Raw genomic sequence first — 24,228 nt, forward strand, 5'->3', positions numbered from 1 at the left:
AAACAGGTCTGTTTGGAAGAGAATGGTCATGGACAAACATCTGATTCCCATAGATGTCATTTAAACTATGCACAATATTGTTTTTACTTAAACTGAAAAAAAAAGTTAAAAGTGAAAACATCTGAGTAAAACCTTCCACATTATGTTTTTAAGATATTGCAAGCTTTTGGTTGGAGGGAGGGGCTTTGAGCTGTGACTTGTACAGTGACGTAGAACTTCCTGCGACGAATGCGATGATTTTCCATGTAGCGCAGAAAGTTAGCATAAGTTAGCCGCCTGTGCCTAGATTGTGTGTAACTAGTAGGACTGTATACGTAAAGTAACTCGATGATGCTAAAAAGTGGCGTTTACTACAGACATTGTAAATGTGTTACCAAAGCTGTATCCGGCAAGAAAGTGAGCTACGGCGCCGTTAGCTTTAGCAAAAATAGCAGCACAGAAGCCAGCTAGAGTCAGCTGACAGGCTTCAGTCTGCGGCTGCTGCTGTCAACAAGGGAACCGCGCGCGATGGATCAACTCAAAGTCAGGGACCGCATTCTGGAAAACATCTCCTCCTCCGTCAAAAAGGTGAGCGCCCATCACATACCGTACTAACATTTCCCTACCTATTTTATGCAATCTGGGAAACAAGCATGCGCCCATCGCGAACTGTTTGGCTGTTTACGCACGGTTACTTGCTGTCATTTCAAATTCAACTACAGCAAATCATGCATGTTCCAGCTTTCGAGACATTGCGGCATGAGTGTGGTGCGAAATGGGATGCCTGCTGCACATTTACATGGTTATAGATAGATACTTATTCTCTTATCAGTGTGACGCATTCAATACATTTGAAACATGGCTGACTTATGAAGACCAGTCAGAGTATTATGTACAAAATGTTGCCTTTGTTAAGACCGATTTATGAAAATATTGAGGCCGGTAAATGCCCAAAGGACTGTAGAATAAACAAAGCAAAAGCATTGCTTTAGAAAGCTCGAATCCACTATAGATTTAGGAGCACAATCTGCTTGTTGTTACTCGTGTGAGAGCCTCAAATGTGGTAATCGATCTGTCCGTGTGCCCTATTTAGAATTGTATATAATGGCAAATACTGACTGTGACCGTGAATGAGTTCATGATTGTAGAGTGTGTACTTCCTTGTACTTGTGACTTGTGAGGAAGGGAGATGGATGAAACAATGACTTTCAACTAATTCGGTATCCTACTGCTTTGTACAGGCCACAATCAATGCATCCGATCTTACATTACATCCTGTTGTGTTAATGCAAGTACCGTATGTCATATATCATGTCAACCAAGGTATCCCCTCAATCTGAAAGTAAAGCATCTGGCCAGGTCAGTGTTGGGCAAGTTCATTTTCTATGCAAACTAGTTCAAAGTTCAATTCACAAATTTTAATTAGTTCAGTTCATGATTCAAAATGTTACACTAAAGTCAACCGTTCCAAAAATAAGCTAGTTCATAGTTCTTTTTTTTTCCTTCACTATGTCCTTGAGCTACCCTCAAAATTCTGTCATTTTCCTGTTGTTGCCACTTGACACCCATTCATTACACACTATATGGCTTTTTTATTTTTTTATTTTTTTTTTTAATGACAAAAACAAAAACTGGACAGTTGTCCTTAATGTGCAATCACAGATAAAAATCTAAGGTAGGAGATCACCTGTCACTGCAGTCACATTCGCGAAATGTCTTCCGAATGGCCTGGGAATGCCTTGGGATCACCCCCGGAAGAGGTGGATGAAGAGGGAAGTCTGGGCTTCCTGCGACCTGACCCTGCATATGTGATAGAAAATATATGGATGGATGCAGCTACCTCTATCCATCTAACGCAATCTGTAACTAAACCTCCCACAAGTCTTCAGGTGACAGTAACGGTGACCCATGTGCGACTTCAGTGCTCCCAAGCCTAATGTTTTGCCAGACACCCCCACCCCCAGCGAAATCCAAAGGGAAAATGCTGTAATATCTGAGAGGGAGTAACAAACAATAACTTTACTATTTGTTAACAACCAATACAGATTTCCTGAGTAAGTTAACAACCACTGCCTTTTTTCCACCTCCAAGCTGCCATCATGCGTTACATTTTCAGGACGCATGTGGTAATGTGAGTCTCAGTGGCTTTATTTCCAAATAAGGTATTTATTTATCCACCACCCCTTTGTGGAAGTCTTAGTGAGAAAATGGCACTCCTGAACAAAAAATGAGCTGCCATTCAAAACCCTTTCCCAGACTCCAGAATGAACACGTTCATTCAAACATTCATCAGGCACACACGCACAACTTCCAGTTCATGTTTGGTCAAAATATGAATGATTTCATGAACGTCCCTTCACTGATCTCATTCGGATACAACAACACTGCCTCTGGTCAATACTTCTGAGTCTTTCCACCACGTATCTTTAGTTCTGTCAAATGTGTTTTGCCTTCACTTTGGTCTTTTCTAGTAGACTGGGGTCAAATTGTCAGTTTCAACTGCTTGGCTCTAAATTCTTCCCTGGCTTGTAATATTGTTTTGCCGATTGGAGTAGTAAGGTTGGCTAAACTTTAGGGATTAGTTAGCAAACATAACAAATTCAGAAACTGATTAGGCCTCAAATAGTTGATTATTCCACTTCAGACACAAAAGAGTTTCATGGCAGTTTTTTTTTTTTTTTTTTTTTTGTACCCTCCAACCATCCATTTTCTCAACTGTTTATTCCTCACAAGGGTCGCAGGTGCTGGAGCCTATCCCAGCCGGCTTTGGGCAGTACTGGTTGCCAGCCAATCTCACCCATTTCATCCCAGTTCAAGAGTTGCAAGAAAGCCAGTCTAGACTATCTAGATTAAAACAAAGCCATTATTTAGCTTCTGTAGAATGTTTGGTGAATATTATGAAAATGAGTTTTGCCTGCCAAATAGAGATCAATTATGTTTCCTTTTATATCCAAGTTTTCTTCAGTTCTTCATATGAAAAATAAATGACACGCACGCCTGAGTCGTCATCAATGACATGTGTTTCTACTAAGGGTGTCACGATTTCGATTTTTTATCGAAATCGATCGAAATTACGTCACGATTTCGAGCATCGAAATAGAAGAGAGGACACACGATTCGATGCCCCCCCCCGCGCCCGCCGCCACCGCCGCCGCCGCCACCGCCACCTCCCAGGAAAGCAAATGAGACGCAGCCATTCAGCTACTAGCTAACGGCACTTGTTAGCTGACTTCTCCTGCAGTCATGATGGCAAGCGCGGACAGACACAGCAATGGTGCTTCAAGCCGCTCCCGCTTCTCTCGTCACCAGTTTGGAAACATTTTGCGTTCCCGGTGAGTTATGTCGACAACGTTCACGTTGTCGATAAAAAGACCACAGTTGCAAGATATGCTATGTGCGCGTACTGTACTCGGCCACGGTGTTACGCCCGGCTCGTCAAGGGGAAGGGAAGTAACACAATAACAGAAAATATAGAGTAGATAAACACGGGTCGACTTTAACATCTGAGTAGTTTTAATTGAAATTTCAGGCAGGGGTTTGACAAGGGAGTGAAAGTGGAAGGTGAACAAATAATAACCGCATTTGACAGAACTGACAGAACGGAGGAGAAACAATAACTAATAGGTCGCTTGCACATCGTAATGCATCATGGGAGTTTTTCCTTCGGGCGCCATATTGGGTGTCCGCTGGTTCACAAGGTACACTCGCGAGTTACACGGTAGAGCTTATCAACCTGATGTAATTTTCGCAGTATTTTCACGATTTACCGGAAGATCAAAAACAACGATACAGGCAGAAGGTGTCTCTGTGTGGCGGGATTGATCCTAATTACGTCCTGACCAAGGGTGATTTTTTTTTTACGGAGAAAGCTTGCTGGCCAAATGTGACATCTCTGGACATCTTTCCCTACCTCGTGTTGACAACATGCTCCATAACACGCCAACAAATCCCTGGAGGCTTACAATTATTTTGTAAGCGGGTGGATACAGAGTGTAAACTTTAACATCGCATCAGAAGAAACGGTTGCTGTTGCACGTAAGTAAACCACATGGTGTTGGTAATTCTGCACACAAAAATGTTGATTTGTTCTCAGGCTTCCTGTTATCATTGTGTTTACATGCACAGCTAGGTTTACCTGATGTGGTTTTTCTAACAATTTGATAACAGGCAAATATGGCAGAGCGTATAAGAATAAAAAGTAACTGCACAGCCTCCCCGTGGCTTAATTAAATTTAATGCTACCCTTTCACTAGTTACATGTTACTTAATCAACTTATTCTAAATGGTTAAGGTTAACCACTCTCAGAGGACGTATTTTTAGTTTCAGTTTCCAGTACAATAAAACGTGTTCATGGTAACTACTGAGCATACTGACAGCTTTTCTTATGATCTCACGGTTAAGGAGGCTGTCACAACACCCAATTTCTGTCTGGTGCCAGATGGCAACAATTCCCATCACTTGTCACGACAACACCAATATTATTACCAGGTATGTATGGCTTTACTTTTTGTAGTTTCTTATTTAATTCTATGTTTCATATTTTCATTACAATGTTTGTAATATTTTCAGATTCAGGCACAGATGAGTTTAACTGGACGGACTTCTGCGACTTTGTGGTGTGGACAAAGTGTGATTGAGCGAGTCCACCCAGATCGCTCGTTTTGGCCAGTTGGAAAAGCCAGAGTTTTTTTCCCCCAAAGTCCCCTCCTTACCTGAACTGCTCGGGAGAGCATTTACTAGATCAGCAGTGGACAGTGTTCCTGCTCAGCCGCTGTCACCTACCACTTGCTCATGTACTTCAAAGATGCAGAATAAAGTAGTTTTTTGTGCTGCAGCAGATTGTAAAATCAAATGATATCACTTGAAGTGTGCCAATCTAGACTGCCAAAAGGACAGTGGTTTTGTGACAAGTGTGAAACAAGGATTATTGGGAAAACTGTAACACAGTACTGGTACTTGTCTTACATTAAACAAATTTAAAAGAGAGCAACTTTTTCCTCTGTACATAGCATAATGAAAGTCATTGCGTACCCCATCAACATTACATCATACCGTCATCAGGATGGTAGGCACCTGTGCTAAAATAAACTACATTAATTAACAGTTCAATTTTTAACCCTGAAATTACTACATCTAATCATTATTCACTTCATTTTTTGTGCTTTTAGAAATAATAGAGATTTATGCCATTACTTTAAGAGGGACCATATTGCACATTGAGTCAAATCCTGTCATTTGTATTATGTATAGCTTTGTAAACAAACCCAACAATAGAATTTGTATAAACGCTGCCTTTATTAGCGCCAAACAAACAGTCGCATGTTGTCCTCCTCCAATGCTTTGATGCTCGCCTTCGTTTCCATCATGTCATTGGCAATCAAGTCGGTGTGGCATGAGATCCCTAAAGAAAAAAATAAAGAAAAAATCACAAAAAAATACGGTACCAGTAATAGGTTTAATATAGTAAAGTAGTATAGTTTTTTTGTCAGTGTAAAAGAAATGTACACATTTTTTAATGTATGAACATTGCTCCAGGCAAATACTTATTTCTATAAACACTTCCAAATGTCTCTAAAATATAAGGTGCGTGTACACACACAAACATAAACACATACATTCACTCATGCATACAATATATCATGTAATGAATTCTGAGTGGCATACCAGAGTCAATGATGTCAGCAGTACTTGAGGGTACAGGTTACTGGAGCCATCTGGCTGCATAACTGCAACAATCTCTGCCACTTCGAGTCGTCTTTTCTTTGCTTGTCTCTCCTGTGCACGTTCATATCTTGGCACCGACTGGGCTGAGACATAGATGTTGTAACTTGGGACCCAACTTTAATGTTGGAGCCCAGTCGGGATGATTGGACAGAAAAACGGGCGCAGGGCGACCTGTTAAAATAAACAAATATATAAACAAATAAAATATGGAAAGACTGGTTATTTTACCGCAGTAGGGTGGCCGTGAATAAGTTCTTTAGCATGATGTGTAGGCTACCGGGGGTGTTTTCTTGCATCACCCCCGGGGGTCTGTTTTCTTGCATCAGCCCCTTCTGTCTCTTTTTTTTCCAAGTTTACATTTTGCCACCAAAAAACATGTTATCGGCATTAAAAGCCCAAGACTAATCAATCCAATTTCAGCAGTAAACACTTTGCACTGGCACTACTTGGGTGAAAATGTTCGATGTTAGCTTTCGGCTAACGTCCGCTAGCCAGCTTGTACTACCGAACTTGCTTGCTCATGAATCCAAAACATAAGCAACTTGCCCATATATGGGCGGTCGAAACGTTATTTATCCTCATGCATTAAATAAAGGTAAACAAGCTTACCGCTCACAAAGTGATCGCTGCACACACGAGCCCAAAGTAACGACTTCCCTCCGGAGTCCGCACTCCTCTGTCTCCAGGCCCTGGTTCCTAATTATTTTCGGAATTCGGAAAAAAGACCGACCATTTTCCCCCTTGGCTTTGTTCGAACAGCCAACGATGCAGCAACAATGTACAATTTTAAACGCAGAAAACAAACGTGATAGATACGTGTTAGACCGAATCGCTACGTAAATGGAGGCCACCCAGCATGGCGACTACGAGAAATCCGAGGCGGAAGTGACGACATGTGCAAGCGACCTATAGGGGTATAATACACGGATACACAATAGCGTCGCGCTGGCACAGTCGTCCAATCGGAGTGTCGCGCTGGCACAGTCGTCCAATCGGAGTGTCGCGCTGGCACAGTCGTCCAATCGGAGTGTCGCGCTGGCACAGTCGTCCAATCGGAGTGTCGCGCTGGCACAGTCCTCCAATCAGAGTGTCGCGCTGGCGCATTCAAACTGAATGGCCCGAGCCGCCAGCCGTAACAACGGGAAACACGACAAACATGACGGGACATTTACGCAGGCATCACAAAGATTTAGATTTATCAAATTCAACTAGAAGTGGGAAAACAACGGTCCAACCAACTATTTCATCCTCATTTACAGTGAAACTTCCACACACTTCAGCTCGCGCGAAACGCCAGATCCATAGGTCTATTTATAGCAGCAGACCTGCAGCCTTGGAAAACGCTGGATTCAAACATTTAATTAGTGTACTTGAACCACGCTACAGTATGCCCAGCAACTGTAAATGTTGGGATATAGTTTGTTCAGGCTGTATTTGTTCCATGACTTTGGATACAATATATTTTTTGTTGTTGTTGCACATTGCACATTATTTTAAGAGGAACGCACAGCACACTGTTGTAACCAAAAACAGTCAATAGATGGCAGGCACCCACTGTGACTTTTTGTTTTTGTTTTTTTATTTTTTATTTTACACTTCAGTAAGAACAAGACGGTTAACTTTATATTGTAAATAAATTCTTTGAATTTGATCATTCCTGCCTAATGTCAATTATCATATATTACATAAATTTACACAAAAATAATATGGAAATTGCATCACCTATATGTAGCCGATCTTTTGAAATAAGATTTACTGTACAATGAATAGAACCAATGATCATAGACTAGCCTTAGCCTACAGAAGCATATGCCTCTGTGTTATAAAGTGGGGGAGCGGAGAAAAAAAAAAAAAAAAAAAATCGAAAAAAAAATCGAATCGTGACCCCAAAATCGAAATTTAAATCGAATCGTGGAGTTGGCGAATCGTGACACCCCTAGTTTCTACAGTTGCAGAGTTACTTCGCGGCATGTGAAGATGAGACTCCAGCCATCCGGAACCATGACCGGGTTCTGCAGCGGCTCTGCGAGCACCTAGACCATGCGCTACTCTACGGGTAAGAAAGTTGTCATATTTCTATGACGATGCAATGGAATGCCTCCAATGAACGAACATTGCAAACACCACCTTCCACCAATGTGTCACGACTCACAAGTCATTTGAGCATGATTTCTCCACTGCAGGCTGCAGGATATCTCGTCAGGCTACTGGGTTCTTGTCCTCCACTTCACAAGAAGAGAGGCTGTCCGCCAGATCGACGAGCTTCAGCACATAGCAACTAACCTGGGTCGAAGTGAGTCTTTACATGCATCCTCACACTCACTCGTGCGTGCAGTCCACGAACCCTTACGATAACTGTGCTACTAGGTCGGGCATGGTTATACCTGGCGTTGAGCGAGAGCTCTTTAGAAAGCTACCTCCGCCTCTTCCAAGAGAATCAAGGACTGCTACAGAAGTACTATTTTAAGTAAGTCATTCAACCCTTCACACATACGGGGGACATTTTGTGCCATACATTTTTTTTTTTCGCCCTCCAAGCTGTTTTGGCAGTTTTCAATGAGCAGTTACATTTGAAAATGCAGTCTTTGATCTCACATTTATGTTAATGTAAATTAGTGCAATCCTTTATGTTACGATGTTAGTTTGGTTACAGCAAACCAACATTTATCGACTGCATACACCGTTCAGATCCACCTGCTTACGAGAGACCATATAAAAGGAACAGCATAAGTGGCCGCCATCGTTGTGGAGTTTTCTAAAAACATGTAATGAGCACTTCAAATGCCGCTCAGATCTTCAAATACAGTGATGGAAAAACAAGTGAATCTTAAAGTACATGAGCTATGCTACTGCTCCCACGATTCTTATGAATAATATTCTATTTGTTGAGCAAGTCTAATCATATTAAACATGACGGTAATTTTGACGTGAGAACCCCTGGAAATTTTGTCCTGTAATTACAGTATTAATAATTATTGGTGGATTTTCTTTTTTTTTTTTTTTTTTTTTTAACTGAAACTTGTCAGCCAATCAGAGGCAGGCTTCCCTGACTAGTCCAGGAACCAAAACGGTTGAGGAGATATTTTTCTTAGTCTAATTTTAAGACATTTTTGACCAGGTCTTCCATGCTGACATCACAAACAAAAACACAATAAACTCAATTTGCCGAGACTCTTCATCACATTTTCAATTCTTTGTGCGTTATCCATCCATCCATCCATCCATTCATTAATTCATTCATTCATTCATTCATTCATTCATTCATTCATTCCAGACTGCATTTTGACTTGAGTGTCAATTTTAGGAAATCTTGTCTCGTTGCAGACAAAACTTTATTTATACCGTTTTACCCCTCCTACATGCAATAGACACAATTAACTTTAAAACACAGTTACATTTATTAAAACACACACTTTTCAAGCACATTGTAAATATTGTTTAACTCAAAACAAATAGCCAACATAAATGCATAACAAATACTGCTGTGGCTTTCAAAATGTTTTATTGGTGCTACTTTTCTTATTTCCAAGCATGCAGCAAAATGATACACATGACGTACCTTTTTATGCAAAGGTGCCTTGCAACTGAAACAAGTGAATCGCCAGTGATATAATGTCACGTATATAAAAATAATGTGTACTAATGTGTACTAAATAATGTGTGTGTTTCATGCCCAAATTCACAAGTCTTCTTCGACTCCTGCACTCTTATGAACTAATTGAGTGATAGCAAATGGCTGAAGAAGTAACAGCGTAGTCAAATATTGTGACGGAAGCTAATATCCACAATCCTATTTCTTTGTTGTTGTAGGAATGCGTTGGTCTGCAGTCATGACCACCTGACGCTCTTCCTCACGCTGGTAGCCGGATTGGAGTTCATTCGTTTCGATCTGGAACTGGTCCGCATCTCTTTCACGCTTACCTTCCTAAATGAACCGGTGACGCGTCTCTAAACATCCCTATTTGATGCTCCAGGATGTGCCCTATTTGGACGTGGCCGCCTACATGCCAGATTACTACAAACCGCACAACCTGTTGGACTTTGAAGAAAGGTTGCCCAGCTCAGACAGTTTGTCCCTGCACTCCTTCACCTCCCTGACCTCCACCAACCTTGAGTGGGATGACAGTGCCATCGCCCCCTCAAGTGAAGGTGAGCCGAACATTATCTACGTTATCCATGTAAGTGTAACGTGGATCTTGAATTGCTCTTTTGACATTACGACTTGGCGCAAGTGAAGAAAAAGTGGCAAGCATCATGGATTAGCACATAACTGTTGTTCAGATTTCTATAATTCTAGTTCCTACTTTTCTATTTACTCTCTAGCCATTGATTTTTTTTTTTGCATGCCATAATTCATATTATTTTCAATTTGTCTAAAACTCTCTTTGTTTCATTTTATCCCTCCTTTTTTTAGATTATGATTTTGGTGACATCTTCCCCGTGTTGCAGGCAATGCCAAGTGCAGACTGGGAAGGTGGGACATTGGTTCAACCTTTCCTTCCTACCAATCCATGTCCTTCCGATTTCCCTTATTTTCCGCTGTGTTTTCCATTGTTTTGCTTAATGTATGTGGTGTGCACGGCTTTGCCATAACATTAGGTGACATGTGTTTCTTCTTGTGGAAAACCAACATTGTTCTAATTGAAGTTGTGGATGCACGTTTAGTTATGGTTCGGTTTTGAGTGTGTTTGATCATCAGAAGTGGCTTGCTAATGGCCTTTGGCATAACCGCAGCAACTCCTTTGATAAACGTCGCAAGATAGCAGTGTTTACACAGTAATAATAGCTCTATCACAACAGTTTCTGTATAGTTCAATATCTTGAACAATTTTAATTAATAAAATAAGGGCTATTTGTCAGAGTGAAACAAACTCTACAATTTCTCCTTGCATAACATGCATTTGTTTTCATGACTACAGTGGTGCCCTTTCTGAGATAGACATTTTTTTTTCTTTTGCTTTGACTTGCTAGCATAAATTTGAGATAGCAGTGCTGCATGGTAGCAGCAAACATGACTCACTTCACAGTAATCAGCTGTTTGACAGCTAGCGTACAATTCTTCAAAGATGCGGCTTCAACCTCTTTTGAAGTTGAATTTCACAATCGAACTAAATAAGAGAATTAAACCTACTAGCGCAATGCTAACGCATAATGGAAAACGGCATAGATGGGCTAATGATTGGGATCATTTGCAGTGTTATGACAAACGTTTAAGCAACGGATATTGAAATTTATATATGCATATTTTAGATGATTTGCGATACGAGTGTTTTGAGTTCGGAGTTCATTGAACTCGTATCTCGAAGTGCCATTGTACCTTTCTTCAATTTTGAATGTACAGTATGATTAGGCTTTGTTGTTAACGCAATAGATCATCCATCACGTGATGTTGCTTGCTCTGCTGATGTCTGTTACTGTATCATGCATGAAGCTCATGCCGGGTGTCATCCTAACCCTCCTTTTTCTTTAGCACAGTGAGACGAGTGCGGCTGTTGTCACTCTTCTCATCTTGTCCAGTGTGTGTCAGTTGTATGATTCTTCTTGGTGTCTGATATGTGACACTGGCCTCGAATCTGATCAGAGATGGTCATAAACAATTGTCCATCCATCCATTTTCTTACCGCTTATCCTCATTAGGGTCGATCAGGAGTGTATTTTGACTGACTTTGGGCGAGAGGCGAGGTAGCACACACAAATACCGGTAACCATTCACAAGTCAACTAGAGGAAAGTATATATTCATTGGGGAAAACCCTTGCAAGCACAGGGAGAAACATACAAACTGAAACTTAGAACTTTGAGGCTGAAGTGCAAAGCGATAATTACAAATATCTTTAGTAATGTGCTAAAACTGCTGTATTTTTAATTTTTTATTTTTTTATATATATATATCAGCTAAATGGGTTTAATTTGGCCAACTGATCTCTTGTTTTTAATGATGACACAAATTCCGCTAGTAATCAACAGCTTTTGGTTATTTGAAGCTCTTCAACTCAAATCAACAAATGCTGAATGTGAATTTGTGTGGGCTCAGTGTAGTCACTATGTGAGTTTTCTCATCTTCGAAAAGAAATTCTCATAATAGGCCTGTGCCACATCTTCCTGTCTACTACTACTACAACTTTATGTCTTCCTATAATTGTCTTAAATGTTTTGGATCCTGCTGATCAACATAAAGAATGCACAAGTCCTAACATGCCAAATGTTTCTGGGTATTTCTACTTAAAAAGCAAACATGAGATGATTGTTGACATAACTCATTGTCTCGGTGTCACTTTTCCACAAAAAAAGAGGGTGACTTGACCGACCAGGCCAGCTGCCCGAGGTCCAGCGGTTCTGATCCTCTGACAGTCATCAGCGACTCGGTGGTCTTATCTACCTGCAATGGCAAGGCGAAGGTGGGCGCCCGACTATCGCCGCCCAGTCCCACGTCCAGATACAACCCTTTCAATCACGACTCGGACACCAACACCTCAGCCGACGTCACGCCGGTTCACGTGGCCGCCTGTCACATCGCGTGCGCTGGAGACAACACAGAAAGCATCAACAATGAGCTGGAAGTCATTCGGTAAAGTAGATTGCTGACGTTCTTAACTTTATCTTAGGTTCTGCTTGATTATGAATGAAAATATTCATCACAATTATTTTGGTAATAATTTAAATCACGTTTGGGACGATCGTTCATTTTTTGGTACAAAACAAGAAAATGTTTAAATTAGTGCTGTCAAAATTAAAGTGTAAACTAGTTAATTAGCGGGACAGCAGATGGTTAAAGGTAGCACAGGTTGTGTTTGAGCAATAAACATGCATTAAAGTAAAGTGTTTAGTACATGTTTGCGTATGACATTCAGAATATTTGTTCATGTCAAACTATTGGAGTCCCCCCCACCCCCATTTTATTTTAAGCAAGTAATTAAGTGATTAGAAAAAGAGGAGCATGAGCGTGTGCAGTGGCTAACATTTTTTGATGACATCTTCATTAACATAACAAATGTTGTAAAAATTAGCACATAACAGGTGTTCTTTAAATCAGGCGGGTAAAAAAAATGTTGATAAAATGCCTTTTTAATTAAGCAATTAATCATGATTAATCAAAGTTCTAAGATAATCTGATTAAACCATTCAATCGTTTGACAGCTCTAGTTTAAACGTAAAAAATGTGAAGACAAATGAAATTCTTTGAAACACTATGCAAGTTTCTTTTGATGAAACAAAATTTATTAAATTAGTTTTTTTGTTGTTTTTTTTCCAAAAAAAGGTTTACATGTATAAATTTAAACAATTCAAGATTATTAATAATCTTTTTTTGACAATTATGCTGATTTTGTAGTTAATGTGGAGTGTAATAATTGTAATTGAATTTATTTGTAATTAATTAATTTCCTAAAAATTACATTTAATATTTTAACCCACATTTATGTACAGTTTCACCATTATCACTGTGCGTAAATGTAGGAAAATTTGATAAACTATTTCCATATTGATTCAATTAGTGTATTGCAAACAAAAGTTAGTAATACCTAAATAAATGTTTAAAAAAAAAACTAAAACATTTCATGCAAATCTTCTGCACTGGATAAGAAAAAAAAAACAACCACTGTAATATTGTACACCATTTGAACAACTACTCACTGACTACATATAAGAATGTACATCTTTTTGCTCTCCACATCCAGGATGGCAAGACGAAGGAAAGCCAGCAAAAAACGACGTGGGAAAAGCTCCACAGATTCCATCGGCAGCATCCATAACTCCTTATCGTCCGAGCACATAGAAATGGACAGCAGCTTCCCGAGCGCGGAAGATTCCAATTCTTTGAACTGCACTGTAATCCACCTTGACAGGGTTGGAACAGAGCTGGTGGAGAAGTGCGATGAGAATGACGCGGAGGCCCTGCTAAGGCTTCCTGAGATGACCGACACCTCCATGGATAGCGTTGGTCAACCCCTGCGGGATGTCGTGGACAGACTTAACGAGGAGGTCTGGGACCCGCCCGAGCCTCCTGCGCAGCAGCCCTTTCGAGAGGACTCTGGGGGCAAGCCTCCTGACCCGGACTCAAGCCCAGACCTCATGCAGGCCCATCAAAACGTACTCTGCTTTACCCCCGAGAATCCAGACTCTGCTCCCGCAGGTGGTGGGCACCATGACCCTACAGAGCATCGCCAGTCGCCGATACTTTCAGGTGGCCATGAAGATCAAGGAGAGGGAAAAGCGCCAGCAGGACGGGAACCTGACGTGAAGAACGAGGAGGAACATGATCCGGATGAGTGTAAAATGGCTGCTGTCCAAGAGGAGAAGCTTAGTCCCTCTGAAAGTTCTCATCCTGCTGAATTTAAGTAAGGACGCAATCTGTTCTTAGTGCTCTTCCTAATTCCACGACATGCGTTTCATGTCCACTTTTTGTCTTTCAGGGTGGACAACAACCACTTGCTACTCCTCATGATCCATGTGTTCAGAGAGAATGAGGAACAACTCTTCAGGGTGATCATCTTATTATATTTCATACAGTGCCGCCTAAAGATCCAAGTTCCCTGACTGCCGTTGTAACGCAAAACACTCGTATCGTAAATCATCATTCCCCATTGAAATGAATGGAAATGGGGAAATGCAAATCATCTGTTCTAGCCTGGCAAGAAACAAGAAATATTTCACTCAGAAATATTGTATAAAAACCAGTGCTCTGTAAGGCACTTGTATTCAAGGCACCACTTTACTGCACTGAAAAACACCATGGGAGCAACATCATCTGAAGGTGCTTTTCTATTGGCTGCTGCGAGATGACGTCACTTCTGTATTATCCATCCATCCATCCATTTTCTTGACCGCTATTCCTCACAAGGGTCACGGGGGGTGCTGGAGCCTATCTCAGCTGGCTTTGGGCAGTAGGTTGGGTACACCCCGAACTGGTTGCCAGCCAATCACAGGGCACACAGAGACGAACAACCATCCACACTCACAAGCACACCTTGGGACAATTCGGCGCGCCCAATTAACCTGCCATGCATGTCTTTTGGAATGTGGGAGGAGACCGGAGTGCCCGGAGAAGTCCCACGCAAGCACGGGGAGAACATGCAAACTCCACCCAGGAAGGTCCGAGCCTGGACTTGAACACGAGTCCGCAGTACTGGGAGGCAGACGTGCTAACCACTCAGCCCCACCGTGCTGCCCACTTCTTTATTACACACTTTCAAACGTCCTTATTCCGGTTAATATCAAATCCACCGTTCTTAAAATCACATTAGATCATCCCAAAGGCTCATGCATTAAATGAATTCCAAAGACTAAAACGACATTTTTGCTATAATTATAGTCTTAGTTTTGTAAACATAAAATGTAGTTTCAGTTAGTTTTTAAAAAATTTTGTTTCATTAACAAAATTGTCTTTTGAATTTTAGTTTTTTCCTTAGTTTTAGTTAACTAAAATAACCTTGCTGATTGCACCACTACATTTGGAATATTTGCAAAGAGCATTCTTTTGAAATGTCTTTATGAGCAGTTTGTGCATATATTGTTTGAAGCTGTGGTCCAGTACAAGTGTAAGTCTCAGATCCTTAGCTAGCTACAGTATTGTGTGAAGCTAATTGTTGATTTTTTGGGGGATTCTTTTTTTTTTAATGCAGTCCATTATAACAGCATTCCATCTTATCTGTTTAGATGGTGAGAATGAGTACAGGCCATATGGAAGGGGACCTGCAGCCTCTTTACTTGCTGCTGACTGACTGTTACATCTACCTGCTGAGGAAAGGTCAGTGAGTCAGCAAGGAAATGTTGCCCTTTGTCCCAATAACCATATATTTTGTGATCTCTGAGGCATTCTACAAACTACCTTTGAAACTGTGTTGAAACTTTGCATTATTCTACACAGGTGCAGCAGAAAAGCCTTACACGGTGGAAGATGCTGTTTCTTATAATGAGCTTGATTATCTCTCGGTAAGATCTTTTCTTGCCTTATATGTCTTTCTGCCTTTATGTCACACTCTGTCTGGATAATTGCTCTGTTATCTGTAACTATCTAGCTCAATCTATCTCTGTTTGTATGCAATGGATATAAGAAGTATACACACTGCTGTTCAAATGTCAAGTTTAGGCAGTGTTAAAAAAAATACTTTAGAGTATCAGAACAAAAATAAATTACTATCCACCTTTAATGTGAACTATAACCTGTACAACTCAATTGAAGAAAACAAAAATAACTGAAATCTTTTAAAAGGAAAACAAAAAAAACGACAATAACCTAGTTGCATAAATATGCACAGCCTCAAACTAATACTTTGTTGCAGCACATTTTGCCATTTATTTTTATTCTAGGGTAGGAGTCATAACAGTGAGACCCTGGAAATGGTCTCAATCTGTCAGATTGTGAAGGTTTCTTCTGTTCACAGCCCTCTTCAGATCACCCCAGATTTATATCTGAACTCTGGCTGAGCCATTCCAAAACTCTAGTGAGGCTTTCTTGATTTGGATGTGTGCGCTGTGCAGGGTTGATTCATTGCCATTCTGAAAGATGAAAAAGTTAGAATATCTTGAGCTTTCTAGCAGAAGCCGGCAACTTTTATAACACTGACTCCACCCTACCATCATTCTTGACTTTAGTTATGATGATGAGCAGTGTTGTGCTTGTACGTTTTGGAATTACGACTCCCATTTAAATGAGTTTGAAATATGTTAGTTTTGAACACAGCGACATCGCCATTGAATAAGACCGTGGCGCGTGCACACTTGAGCTACTACATCCCAGTTGTTTGTTTCTACCTTGTCTTAAAAAACGTTCTTTTTTGCAGAGTTACAGGTCACATTAATGGTGGAAGAAGTGTTGACTTTATTTAACTTGGTCTATTTTTCAATTTAAAAACCTGGAATTGGTGTGTGTGTATATAGGCTTTTTATCCATTATATGACTCGCTCGATATCTGTATAAATAGATCTGCAGTTATCTCTGTTCTGTTTTATCTATATAAAATCTGTCTAACTATATTGATATTGACATGGTTACATCTACCTATCTCGAGATTTATGTCACTGTAGCTCTGTCGCTGTTGTGTTCTGTGTTTAAAAAGTGACATCTTCTCAGGTGGGCCTTGATCAACAGACAGTGAGCATAGTTTGCACTAATAGAAGAAGGAAGTTCCTGTTAGACACAGCCGATGCCTCCTTGACCATGTGAGTGTGTGTCAACAAGTCTCCATGACCCTTTACGATATCGGCTGCCGACGGCAATCTCATCACCTTTTGCCTCCAGATGGTTCCTGTCTGTTCTTAAGACGGCAATGGTGAAAGGTTGTCGCGAGCCCCCGTATCCTTCCATCCTGACTGATGCCACCATGGAAAAACTTGCTCTCACTAAATTTGTCTCCCAGGAATCTCACTGTGAGGTGAAGACGTGTTCATGTCCTCTTGTTGTTTAAAACGCATTCACTCCCAGCCATTTTCACAGAAGCAATCCCCTGCAGTTTTACTGGATTTTGACCGATTTTGCAAGGCCCACAAAATATTGTGTTCTATTGCTATAAAGACATGGAACTCAGGAAAAAAAAAAGTATATTTTTATTTGTTTCCGTTTTGCAGCAATTAGCATTAGAACATAGCTAAGTTTCATCCCCTGGTTGAGCTCTTTGCTCTGCTTCCACCTTCTATATGGTCTAGCATTAAAAAACAAAAAAAAACCAACAGAAAATGTTTAATTACATGTTTGGGACACTTGAAACATTTAAAATCAAACGTATTTATATGTTTCTGGGAGCAAATGAATGGAGGAAAAAAAAAAGTTATTCCCATCCTTTGAGCCAAAGTGCACAAGAAACCTCTCATGGCACACCACCAATAAAAATGTCACAAAAAGTACCGGTATAGAAGTATACAATAATGATCTGTGCTCATATTTACCCTACTCAGTGTGTAATCTGGTACTATTTAGTTGAACACAAAAACTATTGCTATATTGTACTATGTACTATTGCACTATAAATAGCCTCAGGTGGCTACTCTGATTGTACCTTATGCAATTGAGTAAAAGGGCATTTACTTGTTCTGAAATGATTTGTAGTCAAGAAATTTGAGACCAACGAAGTAAGTTGCAGAGGCACGGTGGTTGATTATCACTGGCCTAACGAGAACCCTTGAAGCAGTGCTTCTGTATGTATACCTGCAGATTTCTGAAGTTTCGATACATCTGTATTCATTGGTCCACTGGGAGGATCCAATGGATACGACCTTGCCCAACATGAAATTACCTTCCAGCGCTAAGGAAGGGCTGATGCAGTACCGGGCTGGTTCCACATACCTGGGCAAGGAGCTGTGGAAAAGCTGCTACCTCGTCCTCAGGTTCGTACACAAATCTAGCGCGTTTCCTTTTCATTGTGTGTGTGTGTTTTTTTGTTTTTATTTTTATTTTTATTTTTTATTTGATTGTGCTAACCACTCGACCACCATGACGCCCTAATAAGTACATACACATTTATTTACATTTATAGCTGATTTACATCTTTTTCTATCTTTTTAAATACAGTAATTGATTCACAGTTCAGTTCAATTTCATAACTGTTCCACAAATTAACCCATTTAACAGAAACACACATTTTCTTTATGTTTGTTCTTATCATTGTTTTTTTTTAGTTGCTTGTGCCCCGTAACCCATTGCAACAGCCCTCTCTGATTTGAATAACTTCTGAATATTGTGGCAAAGTTGGTTATTGTATACTTTGTACATTATTTGAGCTGTTTTAAATTCGGCAGGGTCATAGAATTTGAGAGTATTTAATTTAATGAATAACGGATTTGTTGGTTCTATATAATGCGAGTGATTAATTATTCGTATGTTTTTTGTTTGTTTTTTGAATTTAAAGACAGATTGTGTGTTTGTTTTCTATGTATTTCCCCATATTTCGACCCAATAAATCAGGTATGGCATAATAATGTACAATATAATGTACACAATGATTTCTTATAAAGAATATCTTTGGTTTTATACAAGATAACTAGGGTTTTAGGTATTTTTCTTTTAACATTTTCTACGTGTGATTTCCAGCACAATTTTGCATCATAACACCAAAACATTTTACTTCATTTACTTTTTCAATTTTAATTGAGTCAACAATTATTTTGACTGGATGTCTAGTTTATTTCCAAATATTATGAACTTTGTCTTATCTAAATTCAATGATAATTTGTTTGTATAAAACCATTTTTTTAAATATATTTAGCTCTTTTTCCACAGTACTCAGAAGCTGCCCCAGATTTTCTTCAGAGCAATATAAAGTTGTGTCGTTAGCAAAGAGAACTTTTTTCAAATTTTTGGATATACAGCACATGTCATTAATATATAATATATTGTTATTTTCCAGAGCATTCACACAGTACATACAGCTTACACTGGGATGGTCAAATCCAACCCACACTGTTCATTAATTCTGTTTATCCACTCGTTTAGATAACGATTCCTATACATTTTTACATAAACATGGTAGTTTTGCCTTTTGAACAAATTATATAATTATGTGGCGCTCAGAATTCTACTGACTTTTCTCCTTCTAGCAATGGAATTCTGTATGTCTATGCAGAAAGGACTGATGTGACACCTGTGCTCTCAGTCACTATGGGGTAACTTATTTTATTATTATTTTTTACGTCACTGCAAAGGTGTCCAGAGGCAGTTATGCCATCTCACTATCCACATGTCCTCCCCTTCTTATGTCAGGGGAGAATATTGCGGAGGGTGCCGTCGTTCAAACAGCACCGAGCGTCCGCACGCCTTTCAAGTCATCCTGACGGAGCGCCCCCCGCTGGAGCTCAGTGCCAACAACGAACAGGACATGGCTGACTGGATGCAGCTGCTGTGCCAGTCGGTCTCCAAAGGAGTAAGGACAGAGATTGTAAATATTTATGAATAGCCAAACTGTACGTGAACTGGAGCACTCCAAAGATTTGTGTACGATTTGCTGTCTTCCAGGTCATCCCCCAAGGTGCGGCCCCCACCCCGTGCATCCCATGTTGTCTGGTGGTGACGGACAGCAGGCTGCTGACGTGCCATCAGGACTGCCAGACGAGCTTCTTCCGCTCGCTGGGCAGCGCCGACATCTGCGACGTGGAGGCCGTCAGCCTGGAGGCTGACGTGGAGTACTGCGTCATCGTGAGTCAACTTGAACGTCTGCGAGCTTTCGTTCACCTTCACACGTTTTTCTGCCTCTTGTTTTACTGGCAGGAGTTTGCTGCGGATCGTGACCACTTCCTCCCCCCGTGGGTCTTGTATTTCAGTGGCTGTGAGGAAAGAGACAGACTGCTGGAGGCATTGGACAGCGTGTGGAGAAGAATCTTTCAGGTGAGTTAGGAAGAGTGTTTTAGTTTTTTAGTATTTTATATATATATATGTGTGTGTATGGAGCAGCATGATTAGCATGTCTACTTCACAGTTTTGGTGTTCAAATCTTTTGTGGGTTTGTTTTTGCACCTTGTTTTTCTTGTCGCAATGTTTTGTTTTATAAATATGTCTGCATTTGGACTGGAGGTTTGTCAGCCTCTTCTGAGATATTTGTGTTACGAGGCCTCATAATCGGTGACGGTCTTGTGAAGTTCTGCCCATTTACCAGCGTGTCGTCCCTGTCCACAGGTGGCGCTCCCCCACAAAGACGTGTGCGAGCCGTCAGTGCAAAAACGCTGCAGCGAAGGCCTCGCTTTAATGAAGAGCGCCTGGCAGCGGGCGGACAGTTTAGCACGAGGCCGAGCGCAGCGCGAGCCTTGGTGCTGACACGCACACACATTTGCGCACTATTGCCAGTGATAGGTGAGCACACTCGCGTAAGGACAATGATCTGCGACCGGTGCTTCCAGCACAGCCAGTTATGAGAGCTCAAGAAACTTCATTCAGAGAACTCGTGCATGTTGACCGGCATCGCACATGCTTTGCAGCCATGCACAAGAAATGAATACACAAACAAACAATGTAAACACCACCACAAAAGTCAATAGTGCTGCACATGATCCCTGCCTATAGTGACTTACTGTTACAGGATGTTTCCCCGCTTGTGCATCGCCTGTGTTGGCTCTCAGATATGATACACGCTGCCCGCAAAACATTAGGGCTATTTGGCTTTCGGGAAAAATTCAACCCAAAATGCGCTACAACATTTACAGGTGAACTTATTTGACCTTTTCTAAACTTGCAACTGGTCAGTATTTTCTTACGGGTTGGACGACATCATTCTCTAACAAGGAGCTGAACAAGACCAATTCAAAAAAAACGTTTGATCCATCAATGGACTGCTACATTTCCTAGTAAAATTCAATCAGAAATGAACTAATAATTGTTTTAATAATCTCTTAATCTATCAATCTATTAATCTATCAATTATTTATTATTAAAAAAGCAATTATTTCCCAATGACAATGCAGAAAATGCACAAACATAAATTGATAAGGAATCAGTTGCTGATTTGGTCCTTAACATCCATTAGGAAATCAACAAAATGTAGTCATCATTTCATTCATTTCAAAAAGTGAAGCTTGAGTTGAAAATTATATAGATTAAGTACACACAAAGTTGTAATTTACTGTTAATGGAAATTTGCAATCTCATTTTTTTTTTTTTTATTAGGTAGGAATTGGCCTTCTGAAAAGTATTTTGAATGACGCCATATTTCAACACATTTAAATTTCTCTTTTGAAGTCAACTACTGAAATAAATGGCCTTTCTACGATATTCCAATTGATTGTGGTGAGTTGTGTAGATTAACAGATGAGTAAAGCCTTTTCGTGCACTTGACATGAGCAGATGCTTCCATGCAGACTTGCACATGATTGTTTTCCTAACAGTACAGATGAAACATTTTGTTGACATCTGCTTGTGTCATTGGGAGGCAGACCTTCACCATGATATGGTACACTTGTTTGTGTTTTGTTTTGTTTCCATAACCTGCAACGACCATTGTGCTTTTATCTTGCAACTTCAGTTTCTGTCATCAGAAAAACATTAAGGTCACTACAGCAAATGTGAAACTATACATGTAGTGCTCCAAATGCCAGATTTCTGTGACATATATAAAAACAATAAGGTAAAACCTTTTACTCTATTAATCTGACCAAAAATCTTTTACAACTCAATTGAAAAAGTAAAAAATAAACAACTAAAAAGACGTACACCATCGTCTCACCAGGTTGTGGCTGTGTTCAGAGTTAACCAATCACATTCAAACTCAAGTTAAAACACGCACCGGCCAACATAAACGCCTCTGATCAACCCCAAATAAATTTCAGATGTTCTAGTAGGCTTTTCTTGACATTGTTTTCTTTCAAGCAGAACCGTGAAGGGTTAGCGCTGACACTGACTGCTATTTTGAGACATTCGTAATCCCCTTCAAAGGCTTAACTTTTTGGACATCATTTGAAAAGGTATGGTTAGCACAAAAACAAAGTGATCATCACCAAAAGAACACCATGCCTACGGTGAAGCATAGTGGTGGCAGTATCATGCTTTGGTGTAGTTTTTCTTCAGCTAATACTAGGGATTTTGTCAAGTAAGGGATCATAAACAGCTCCACGTCAAGAAAAGCCTACTAGATCATCTGAAAGTTGAGGTTATTCAGATGCTCTTAAAATGGTGACAGTTGTTTGCCGACTCCCATCTCACATTGTTTTGAATGTTACTGATTCACAGTAGCCACATTGCCAGTTATGAGGGTGTGCGCACTTGTGCAACCACATGATCTCAGTAGTGTATTTTTAGTTCTTCGCAAGGATTATTTTTAATTGAGTTGTACATGTTGTCACTGTTCAGATTATTTGTGGAAAAAAAGTTTTTAAATTATATATGAAAGGCTCATTTTTTTTTCCCTGTCACGCAAACTTGACATTTGAAAAAGGGGGTGTGTAGACTTTTCACATGTGCCGTACATATTTCATTTGCACGTGCCATCATGTTGAGTGCTTTAATCTTTTCCAAGTGCCACTTGATTGCCTCTGATGCCCTTTTACAAACAAATCTAATCTCAGGTGAAAAAGGTACTGAGCATCCAAAATTCACCACTTTTTTTATTATTATTATTTTAACTGCTGCTCTTGTATTGCTATTCTTTTAAATTCCATGTTGTTCAATGAAGCTCAGAAAAAAAGGTTTTTGTATGTACAAAAGAAGCAAAAAATGTTTACTGAAGTTGGGCCTTGCATGTAATTATCGGCAGCACACTTTATTTTCCATCATATGTACCAAGAAGCCACAACAGAACAGTGCTAGTTTGTGTTGGTGCGCAACTACTGAGAGCTGTCGCTAATTTTGATAACACTACAGAGTCAAACATACTGTATTAGGCTCAGCTCTCAGTTTCATTTGGTATTGTTGGCAGTCACACTATGGAACATATTGTTACACTAATACCACTAATAGTGTTAATCAAAACTGTTTTAATGTTGTGGCTGGTTGGTGGAGAAAGAAATCTCTTTTGCGGGATTCACAAAGTTGGTGACGTTTGCTTTTCCAAGTGATTGTGACTGTTATTTTTGAGAGAGACAAAAAGTCCCAGAGAGCCAATTACAGTAAGTCAAACATTGCTGGCCAATGATGGATGACATCCCCCCACTTTCATGAGAATATCATTCAAGTAAAATGTGTATGAAGTTACGCTGTTTTGTTCGGATGTAAATGGAGCACTAATGAAATAAAACATGCACATGCCAGAGTTTTTATTTTATACTGTTAACCGTGCTACGGATTGGTAAATCATAACCTGGTGGCAGAACAGAATAAAGTGAAAAATGAAAGTTATGTGTAAATAATTTACATTGCAAATGTATTTGCATTTGCAAATGTTATTGTGGGAATGTTGAAGCACTTTTTTGTCATGTAACAACTCCCAATACTTCCGATTTACACTGTTCAAATTTAAATTTGCTTCAAAAATTCACTCCTACCGGGGTATATATTGTCTGATTCCACAGTACTTACAGTATCTGCACAATTTAATGTTAAATATCAACTTTTCCCCATTTATTTTCAATGGGATAGACGTTGATGTATTTCTAAGTGTCACTTTCCACGCCCACTTCTATACATATAACTTATCATCGTTACCAGGTGCTTGATACTGCTCGTTGGCACAGTTGGTAAAGTGCATTGTCCATTAACCAAAAGGTTAGAATTTCATAATTTATCTCTCAATTTACTTCATAAACATTCAAATCTTAGCATTCAGCTTTCAGCATTCCCACACAATTTCTCCAGAAATTGCACTTAGTCTAGTTTAAATGAATGTTGCATCACAGTGCTGTGCTTGATGCAGAATAAAACCACATATCACAATAGAAACAGATAGTGACACGAAATAGAATGTAAAAAAAAAAATAATCAAAAAATCTGTTTTTGTAACACTTTGTGCTTCCATTTAATGGGCTCCTAATGCGTCCACTTTGGCCACACGGGGGCAGTGTAACAGACATACGGATATCAATTGTCCGTAGGCGTGAAAGTGAGTGTAAATTGTTATTTGTCTATTTGTGCCCTGCAACTGGCTCGAAAGTGGAAATCAGTTCAGGGCGTACTGT

At 40.0% G+C, this 24,228-nt stretch overlaps 1 protein-coding gene and 1 long non-coding RNA gene across 3 annotated transcripts; one reads left to right on the forward strand and one right to left on the reverse strand.

Annotated features, from left to right (window-relative positions):
• The first annotated feature begins 199 nt into the window (after nt 1-199).
• plekhm2 (pleckstrin homology domain containing, family M (with RUN domain) member 2) lies at nt 200-23,364 on the forward strand. 2 transcript variants are annotated; one of them, XM_077513612.1, is made up of 20 exons: nt 200-567; nt 7,654-7,760; nt 7,888-7,997; nt 8,072-8,171; nt 9,515-9,602; nt 9,679-9,853; nt 10,119-10,178; nt 11,995-12,271; nt 13,380-14,039; nt 14,115-14,184; nt 15,358-15,448; nt 15,569-15,633; nt 16,775-16,863; nt 16,943-17,075; nt 17,852-18,024; nt 19,234-19,299; nt 19,397-19,556; nt 19,649-19,828; nt 19,901-20,017; nt 20,306-23,364. In XM_077513612.1, exons 1-20 carry the CDS (start codon nt 508-510, stop codon nt 20,441-20,443), a joined length of 2,919 nt encoding a protein of 972 aa, XP_077369738.1. In that variant the 5' UTR covers nt 200-507; the 3' UTR covers nt 20,444-23,364. The 2 variants fall into 2 exon arrangements, with proteins under 2 accessions (XP_077369738.1, XP_077369739.1); XM_077513613.1 differs by lacking the exon at nt 10,119-10,178 and having other exon boundaries at nt 201-567.
• On the reverse strand, nt 4,779-7,625 carry LOC144014093 (uncharacterized). The gene is made up of 3 exons (XR_013282395.1): nt 6,314-7,625; nt 5,645-5,875; nt 4,779-5,381 (listed from the first exon to the last, which is right to left on the reverse strand). It is a non-coding gene; the product is annotated as an uncharacterized LOC144014093 (long non-coding RNA).
• Nucleotides 23,365-24,228: the final 864 nt, after the last annotated feature.

The sequence above is a fragment of the Festucalex cinctus genome, chromosome 2 (assembly GCF_051991245.1).
Source record: "Festucalex cinctus isolate MCC-2025b chromosome 2, RoL_Fcin_1.0, whole genome shotgun sequence".
NCBI classification, from domain to species: Eukaryota; Metazoa; Chordata; class Actinopteri; order Syngnathiformes; family Syngnathidae; genus Festucalex; species Festucalex cinctus.